The sequence below is a fragment of the Stylophora pistillata genome, chromosome 3, assembly GCF_964205215.1.
Source record: "Stylophora pistillata chromosome 3, jaStyPist1.2, whole genome shotgun sequence".
In the NCBI taxonomy this organism is placed as follows: domain Eukaryota; kingdom Metazoa; phylum Cnidaria; class Anthozoa; order Scleractinia; family Pocilloporidae; genus Stylophora; species Stylophora pistillata.
The window spans coordinates 28,963,066-28,972,595 of record NC_142521.1 but is presented as its reverse complement, the minus strand read 5'-3'; the positions used below and the strand labels follow the sequence as shown (position 1 = coordinate 28,972,595).

The window sequence follows — 9,530 nt, the reverse complement described above, 5'->3', positions numbered from 1 at the left end:
CCTGTAATTTTTTTTTTTTATATTTTTAAATATTTTATGATGTATTTAGGTTAATTATTTTATTTTAATTATTCCTAATATTGTTACGTTTGTTACAATTCCTTTTTTTTTTTCCGAAATTTAATTTTCGAGGGCCATTAGTTTATCAGTTTCATTACTGTCACATGTTACCCTCGTTAAATAAAGTCTTACCTACCTACCTACCTACCATTTGATCATATCCACATGTTAATTTGCACAATATAATTATTAAATTATTATTATTATTATTATTAATTTTTATTATTATTATTATTATTAACCAGACCAGAGTTTTTAGACAACCATCAGAAACAGAAACCAGAGTAATTACTCTTATAATCACTTAGGCAGAGAGAAAACAGTGCCACCAATCAGTTACTTTAATAGCCATCTGCAAACAAGTCTATTACAGGAAGGTATAACAAAGTAATGGTTAAGGCAGATCACCATTTGACTCTCAAGCCCATGAAAAGAACATTATTCTTGACACTAATGCAAAAGGGAAATTTATTGGTGGTTTTGGTCATGTAAAGTGTACAGTATATAACACACTAGTGGATGGTGCTTTTTGCATTCACCAGTTGGCAAGCTTGAAAGTGATTAGCAAGTACTAATCACCTTTGAGCAGGGGAAGAAAGAAAATCACATTTAACTGACAGATTGTGGTATATGAATGGTGACCTCCACTTCAGTGAATAATTGTCAATGATTCTCCAATACACTTAAGTAACCCTAGGAAATAACTGAACTAATAACCTCTTCAACAAGTCAAGGTGCATACATACATACCTACATAATCATACCAAAGATAACTGTGAATTTGAGAGTAACTATACAAGGCAAATGTCTAACACATTTTAAAATACAATAGGATTTAAAATACATGCAATTATAAACTATTTATTCAGAAAGAAGTGATAAAAATAAGAAATCATGTTGTAAATAAAATTGTGTTGTTGGAGTTGAATGATTGTGCATGCAGAGCTGACATGACATGTTGGCGACACACTGACACTCTTATGACTCAGTTTGTCATTCACATATGATACTTCTAGCAAGCTGTACCTTTTTGGTATGCTTTGGCATCATATCAGGCAAATTTGGTTGAGCCATGGTTTTTATTTTGGCAAGAAGCAGTCGCGGCAACATTCTCACAGTAAGATTAAAGGAACCTGATATTAATGCATACAGAGAAGTTATGATTGGCTATTTACATACCCAAATTCAGCCAAAAATCTGGTGATCATGCAGTACCAGGTCAGTGGCTTGATACTGTAGGATTTCAGGACAGCAAACTAGGCCTCTGACTCACTAATTGTGAATAACATACTGACACCATCCTATTAGTAAGAAAATACTGTGCTTGTTCTGTTCAGACTACTAAAATAACTTCAAGTGAAAACCACATGTAATTTTATATACCATAATAGTAACACAACAAAATCTCCTCAGTAGGGTGGTCTCGTCATAAGTCCAGTCTCACTGGGGGGCGTGAGATCCTCCCACTGCGGGTCCGGGCCCGAACATCCTCCCCACCTCTCCAATACTTTTGGAGACTTGACACTGGTTTCCGTGTAACTTGTTTCTTCTTCGCCTTTTCCTTGACCTTTCGAGCAACAGACTCCCCACCGTAAGCACCGCTGTCACAAAATTCATCACTTCCAAATTGAGTACTGCTTGCTTCCAAACGATGTAGCCTCTGTACAGGTCTCCTTAGAAGCCCTTTCTTTGTCTTCAAAACAACAGTACGAATCAAGCCGTCTTTTCCAGGAAGCAATCTTTCAACTCTTCCCATTGGCCACTTTCCTCTCGACACCTTGTCTTCAGAAATCAGCATTACATCTCCAATCTTGAGGGCTGGTTGTTCATTCACCCACTTCTTTCTAACGGATAACTGATGCAAGTACTCTCCCCGCCACCGTTGCCAGAAATGGTTAATAAGCTTCTGCTGGTACAGGTATCGCTGCCTCGTTGTGCTTTTGTTTGCTGAAAGTTCGTCCACGAAGTCCGGTAAGCTAAACAGGGATCTTCCAATAGCAAGATGAGCTGGTGTTATAGGCATTAGATCTCTTATGTCGTCACTTACTGTGGTGAGCGGTCTCGAGTTAATAACGGCTTCAATCCTGGTAAGGATGGTGGCCAACTCTTGATAGGACAACAGCGCTTTGCCCAAGATCTTGCGAAGAGGTTCCTTCACTGAACGCACCAGCCTTTCCCACCAGCCGCCATGCCAAGGGGAGCGCTCGACGATGAACTTCCACTTGATTCCCTTGGAGGTCAATTTGGCCTGGAGCTCTTCCTGATCTATCCTGTCCCACAATCCTTTATTGACAGATGACCCTTGTGTGAACAACTGTTGGATCTCACGGTCAGCGCATTTGAACGTCTTCGCATTGTCAGACCAGATGGTTCTACAGAGCCCTCGTCTACTGATCATACGAAGAAATGCCTGAAAGAACTCTTTAGTGGACAAGTCACCCGTAAGCTCTAGATGGGTCATGCGGGAGGAGGCACAAGTAAAGATGCATATGTAAGCCTTTTCTGGGGAGGCACTCCCTCGTACGAACAATGGCCCTGCAAAGTCTACACCAACGTGAGTGAAGGCTGGAGACAATGACGCCCGCTCTGATGGCAATGGCGCCATTTTCTGTGAACATGGACCAACTCGTTGACGTCGACAAACAAGGCACTTTCCCAGGATTCTTTTAACTTCACGACGTCCCTTGGTGAGCCAGATCTCTTGTCGTAGAACCGAAAGAGTGCCCTCCGGTCCAGCATGAAGTAACTCCTTGTGCACACTTTGTATGATTTTCTCAACTACCGCATGACCATGTGGTAAGATTATTGGATGTTTGGTACCCTCTGGCAAGTCTGAGTGCTGTAATCTACCTCCTACCCGCAGCAAGCGATCTCTCTTGTCGAAATAAGGGTCCAATTTTAATATAGCACTGGTGTTTGGTAAAGGAAGGTCCTCCTCCAGCCTTTCATACTCTGCTTGGTACACCTCTTGTTGTATCTCCCGGTACCACCTCAACTTGGCATCTTGCAGCTCCTCGGCTGACAGCTCTTTGGAACCTGCACTTATTCCTGACTTAAAAGCTCGAACACCTCGAAGAACAAATGCTGTTACCCGGATTAGCGTCAGCCATTGCTCATATCGAGATGGATCAATCACTGGTTCCATAGTAATCAACGCGCACGTTCTTGTCACCCTTTGTTTTCTTTCTTTCTCTACAGACTCGGTCAATTCGTTTGGCGACTCTCGTTGTTCAGGCAGGCATTGAGAAGATAACCAGCACGGTCCACTCCACCACAACTTGCTATCAGCTAAGACCTTTACGGGCACTCCACGTGTAAGTAAGTCAGCAGGATTGTCCTCCCCTGAACAGTGTTTCCAATGGTGTGGGTCCCATGTGGACTGAATCTCAGCAACGCGGTTTGCTACAAATGTCTTCCACTGGCTACTTGAGCCTCTGATCCACTGAAGAGTTACCATGCTGTCAGTCCAGCAGACTACCTGCTCTACTTTGAGTGTTAACGTTAGGGATTCTACAACAAACTTCAGCAATCTTGCGTTAACAACAGCTGCAAGTAACTCTAATCTCGGTAACGATACAGCCTTTGCAGGAGCCACCCTTGATTTGGACATGACAAGATGTGTTGACGCATGGCCGGTTTCATCCAAGCACTTGATATAGACTGCCGCACCGTATGCCTTAGGTGAAGCATCACCGAAGCCATGGAGCTCTATTCTAGAACTTGATCCAATGTTTTCCATGAGATGATTATAGCCAACTCGGCGCTACGCGCCTCGTTGGCTATCTATCATCTCATATCCAACGCACGCTCGTGGAATAATTGTTAAATATCCTCTAAAATGACATAGTGCTTCTTAGCAAATTCTAGAACTGAATCTTATCACTTGAGCTGTCAGTCGATTCTGTTTAGTCTGACTTGTACGATAACTGTAGACAGTCTAGGGTGCGCGTTGTGGCTCATTGCCGGTGTGGATCACGTCCATTACATTACCAACTGCTTTCACGGGCATGTCGCCACGCGGTTGCATCCTTGGAGCGAGATCTAACGCGTTCTCTCGTGTTCAACATGGCCACCAATCCCAGCGATCTTAGATCTTTCTCAAGGACCGCAATCACCTTAATCAAGTCACCTATGAGAAGTTCTCCACTGCTTTCGAAGAGTGCCCACCGCACGACTCGGAATTGCAATGTCTGCCCGTTGAAAAGAAACCATTCAAAAGGCTTTGAGCGTGTTTGACTCCAATGCCTTGTTTGTCGGCAGTCAGCTTTTCCTGCAGCGCTTTCCTTTCCTGGAGTGTTAGGGCATATTCAACTCATCCGACGATTTCAGCGCCAATCCCTCCAATGAATGTATTTGTTTGAAAGGGCAGTCAATTCTTTCCGATTTACGTGTCAAAGGAAAAGTTTGAAAATGAAATGAACTTTCTGTTGATTGCAAATAATGAGGAGAAATAACTAGGTATTGATCAATAATTTTAATAGATTGATGCGGTATCAAACCAAAGATAATGATAAGAAATATTTTTGCATGTATTGTCTGCAGTGTTTTAGTAGTGCAGATGTATTAAATAAACATATAAGGAGAACTATATAGTTGGGAATGGTCAGCGATCAATCAAGACGCCAAAAGAAGATGAACAAGTTTTCTCCACTGAAAAAGTTGATAGACAAATGCCTGTTCCATTTGTCATCTATGCAAATTTTAAGGCAGTTATCAAAAGCATACGCACCATAGTTGTGCTTATAAGTTGGTTTGTCATTACGATGATGGGTACAGCAAAGATTCCAAACATTTAGAGGTGAAAATGCTGTTGAGATAATTAGTAAAAAATGGGCACCAAGTGGAATCCTGAACAAAATACTCTTCAAAGGTTTGGGGCTCCAGATTAAAATATTCTGAAGTTTGATTTCCATTAAAGCAAGTATGGGCGTTGCGAAGGAGAGCACTGACAATATATATTTTCCTCACAGAGCTTAGACCAATTTTTAAACTCTTATGGAAATCCATAAATTTAAAATGATTGACAATGTCCCCAAAAAGCCATTCCACTGATTCACGCACAGCACTCGTGGATGAATTGAAGGCTTGCATATCACGAGTTAGAGCTGCGTTCCTCAAAGGAGCTTGCAAGTGGACACGAAGAGGGTATGCGGGGTCTCCATAGAGGCACATGGGTTGACCAGTTGTAGAAAATGCAAAACGCTGTTGATCGTTAAGCAGTCCGGAATCTGCCAACTTACCGGCATCGTGTTTTCTTCCCTTTGTAATAAAATAAAAAAAAACGGGGAGTCAACACCCAAAATTACAAACGTATAGGGTTTTAAACAATTTTTTTGGGGGGGTCTATTATGAACCATAGACTTACCTACAGGCCCGTATATATTTGCAACCATACCAGTGGGCAAGGTAAATGATTGGAATTTTAGTACGTATACCCGCTTGTGACCATTGTATACGACTCTTTGGAATTCCCCAGGACAACTGATTGGTCTTACGGTCCCATCTATGGAGCCTATGCAGTTGTCCAGTGCTGCACCTTTGTCATAGACTGCTTCAACATACCTCTCTAGACTAACAGGATCTAGAATTGTGTGGTTCCACTGGCTTACTCTGTGGCCGTGTGCTTTGTAAATGTAATCCAAAACGACGTTGTATAGCATGCTCAGCTCTGGTACTGGTCGACCGAAACGAGGGATCAAATCGGAGTAGCGACACAGGTAAGTCAGTCGTCTTAACACCAGACACCAGACATAGTCCTTCTATTCCGGGAACTGTTGAGCCTTGGTTGCAAAAAATGTTCCAGGAATATCCAGTGCTTCAGCTAGTCTTGGAATTTCATTTTTTTGAATCGAAATTCAGCTTTGCATTCCGTAGCGTCCATGGCATCCAAGTGGAATCTTTCGTAGTCTTCATATGGAAATTCTGGTTTCTTCGAGAAGTTTCCTTCGTAAAGCAAAATAAATTCATCGTCATCGATAATGCCATTGTTATAGCTTTCCAAGAGAAGATTCCTAACATCTTTAAACGATGTCATTGCTGTTATAAAGTGAAACTGAATATCGGCATCGCCGTCTTACTCAAAAATACACAATCTTAAGTATTTTGTTTTTGGCAGCAACGACGGGACTCGTCCCAGTCTTACTCTTACAGAGTTACATATTCATGACACAGACGCCATGTTGGATCTCCAATCCAAACCGCGTGGTTTAATGTGACTGGTTAACAAACAATAACTCAACAATTACATAACTGTGAATAATGGCCCGCAGTATTGCCATACATAATACTCCCCCCCTCCTTCACATCACACTTAAGGAAACAGAAAAGAACATAAAATAAACTAAAATAAAAGAACAGTTATCTCAGCATCAATCAGTGTTTATCATTGTTCATGTCCCAAACTGTCTCTTACTTCCGAACAACTGGTTACAGGTCTAGTCTGACTAGTCTTCCACTTCGGGTTGTATAAAAGGGCTGGTCTTTGGCTTCCGCTATGTCTGATGAAGGTGGTACATCTCCAGCTGGGATTTCCTCAGGAGCTGAAGGACTTAAGTGGGAGCCCTGTGGTGAACTCTCCATTTGTGGGCTTGTTGGGAACGTGGGTCCTGCATGTGATTTGTCTAGCTCAGGCGCTATCTGCTGTACGATGTGTCCTTGACGTTTCAAGTATCCCATATGGGACTTTGTTGAGTCGTTTTTCAGAGGTATTCGGTAACGTCTGATTCTTTGGCCGCCCATGTCTACCACATATGACCTAAACAGGGCATGTTTCTGAACTACTGTTGCCGCGCTCCATTCCTTTGACCCTGGCTCCGGTTTGACTCTGACGTGATCACCCGATCTGAGTGGTGGTAGCTCTTTGGTACCCTGGCGGTCATTGTAGTACTTTGCTTATCCTTGCTATGTTTCATTCTTGCCTTTATCTTCTGGGTGTTTTGTGTTTTAGGCTCCAATAGGCTACGTGCTATTGGTAGTGTTGTTCGTAGCCTGCGTCCCATAGAGAGCTGTAATGGGAACAGTCAATTCCTTGGTATGTTACTCCATCGAGTACAACAAGCTCATCCCGGGTGTCCCAGTTTTGGCGGATGCTGTGTGGGACTTGTTGCTTTGTTTCTGGCCAACCAGCTTGAATCATAGCATACAGCTCGTGCAGTTCATTTGCTATGTTCTGTTGAAGTTCTGCATACTTCGATTCAGAAATCGAGATTCTTTCCAACCTGTTTACTTGTATCCCTTCTTCTTCCGGTGGTGCCTCATTTAGACTTGTTCGGCTGCGGGTGTCTGCGAGGACTTGCTTCTTGTCTGAAAGATATTTCACTTTTAGATCATAGCCACTTACTTTCAGCATCATTGCCTGCAATCGTAATGGTGATGTTGCTATGGATTTGCGCAGTATCATTTCTAGGGGTTTATGGTCAGTCTGGACCAAAGACTCTTTTCCCAGAATGTACTCTCTGAATTTCTGTGTACTGAGCACGATTACCTACATTTCCTTCTCTATTGGCGCCCAATTAAGCTCTAATGCTCTAAGTTTACGGAATGCATAGGCTATCGGCTTTCCATCTTGCAGTAGGACAGCACCCACTGCGCTCTTGCTGGCGTCACATTGTATAGTCACATCTTTTCTGACCTCATAGTAGACTAGCTTAGGGGCTTCACAGCACATATCCTTAAGCTTTTGAAACGCAGCTGCTTGTGGCTTGTCCCAGTGGAAGAGTACATCTTTTCTGGTTAGTTACCGCAGTGGTGTTTCGACTTTTGCCAGCATGGGGAGGAATTTGGCGAAATGCTGAATAGACCCTAGGAACCGACGCACGTCTGCTTTCCTTTCAGGAGGGGGCATGTCCTTCATAGCTCTTACTTTTTCTGGATCTGGTTTGAGGCCTTCTGCTGAGATAATTGGTTAGAGCGCCGGATTGTGTTGTGCGGGAGGTCGAGGGTTCGAGCTCCGGCCGGACTAATACTCATGGTCTTAAAATAAGTGAGGAGAATTTGCTACCTTTCTATAATCAAGAAATGGATAGATATTCTAGTCTTCTCGGATAAGGACAAGTAAACCGTACGCCCCGTCTCCTGCAGGGCTAGGGGGGTAGGAGACGTTAATTCCCACGCACGAGATTACTGTGTGGTGGATGTCCTCCCCTGGGTGGGATGGAGGGGTGTTGGCCCTGAAAAACCCCTATGGGGAGTGGTCAATTAACCTATTTATGTGTAATGAGGCCCACATATTGAACCTGCTGTTTTCGTACTCTGACTTTCGCAAAGTTCAGCTTGAGGTTGTAGGTTCTGGCGCGGTTAAGAACTGCTTCGAGGACTGAATCGTGGTGAGCAATGTCATGTCCAGCGATGAGTATGTCATCCATGATGGCATATGCATGATCAATATCTTCCAACATTTCATCCATAGCCCTTTGATGCAGTTCTGGAGCTGATTTGATTCCAAATGGTAGTTTTAACCATCTGTATCTGCCTATTGAGGTGTTCATCGTTGTCAGTAGATTGGACTCGTCGTTTCACTGCTTTATTAAGATCTCTTGGGTCAAGGCAGATCCTGATCTTCTCACCTCCATTCGAAACTATGATGGAGTTAACCCAGTCAGTGGGCTGTGAGACTTTGGCTAGGTGTCCTTCCTTTTCCATCTCTTTGAGCTTGGCAATGATTTTAGGAAGGAGTGCTGCAGGTTGTCTGCGAGGCCCATGCACGACAGGTGTTGCTTTGGGGTCAATCTTGATAGAGTAAGTTCCAGGCATGGCTCCGGATGCACTTTGTAAATTTGGGTACTGATCAAGTAGCTCTTTTAGTTTTGTATCAAGATGTGTCTGTAGGTTATGTACCCGCTGAACCAAGTTGACTTCTTGACAAACTTTGCCTGACAGTATTGGCTTCTGCTTACTATCTATGACAAAGAAGTTCACATGTAACTCCCTGTCCTTAAATCTTATGGGAAGAGTGGCGTAACCCTTTGGTGTGATTCGGTGTTGGCTGTATGACACCAGTGTCTTCTTGGTTTGTTTGATCTGGGCAATGGGTGCTCCTTGCTTGAGCTGAGTGGTGTAAATTACACTTGCATAGGCACCAGTGTCAAGTTAACAATGCAGGGTATTTTTGCTCACTTCGACAACTTCCCACCATTCACCATTTTCATAGGTTTTCTGCTTGTCTCTGAATCCATTCATTTCTAGGCTTGCTATATGTAGTAGTTGTACATTGCTGTCAGAGCCCTCCTCATTACTAGAGAAGTCTTCTCCGGGGTAGACCATTTCCTGCAGTGTGTTGACATTTTTTTTCTTACTTCTGCATACTTTTGCAAAGTGTCCAGTTTTTCTGCACTTGTCGCAGGATTCATTTTTGGCTGGCATTTTTCATGTGGCTTGTGAGGATTGTATCCACACCTATCGCATTTTGAACTTGGTCATGTTTCTTCTTTGACGAGCCATTCTTCTTAAACGAGCAATTCTTCCATGCAAGT

General features: G+C 43.0%; 1 protein-coding gene and 2 pseudogenes across 1 annotated transcript; all 3 read right to left on the bottom strand.

Annotated features, from left to right (window-relative positions):
* Positions 1 to 1,053: 1,053 nt before the first annotated feature.
* Positions 1,054 to 3,799, bottom strand: LOC148735462 (uncharacterized). Its single transcript, XM_088752956.1, has 2 exons — positions 1,558 to 3,799; positions 1,054 to 1,193 (listed from the first exon to the last, which is right to left on the bottom strand). The coding sequence occupies exons 1-2, from the start codon at positions 3,797 to 3,799 to the stop codon at positions 1,054 to 1,056; spliced, it is 2,382 nt and encodes a 793-aa protein (XP_088609082.1).
* A 1,013-nt stretch (positions 3,800 to 4,812) lies between these two features.
* LOC148735461 (uncharacterized) lies at positions 4,813 to 6,094 on the bottom strand (annotated as a pseudogene).
* Positions 6,095 to 6,486: 392 nt separating this feature from the next.
* LOC148735460 (uncharacterized) lies at positions 6,487 to 7,061 on the bottom strand (annotated as a pseudogene).
* Positions 7,062 to 9,530: the final 2,469 nt, after the last annotated feature.

Bases quoted from the DNA above. Each gene is read 5' to 3' on its own strand.
- LOC148735462 (XM_088752956.1), bottom strand. From the start codon at position 3,799: ATGGAAAACATTGGATCAAGTTCTAGAATAGAGCTCCATGGCTTCGGT. The intron at 1,194-1,557 runs GTGGGGAGGATG...CATTAATATCAG, and splicing joins TCTCCAAAAGTATTGGAGAG to GTTCCTTTAATCTTACTGTG.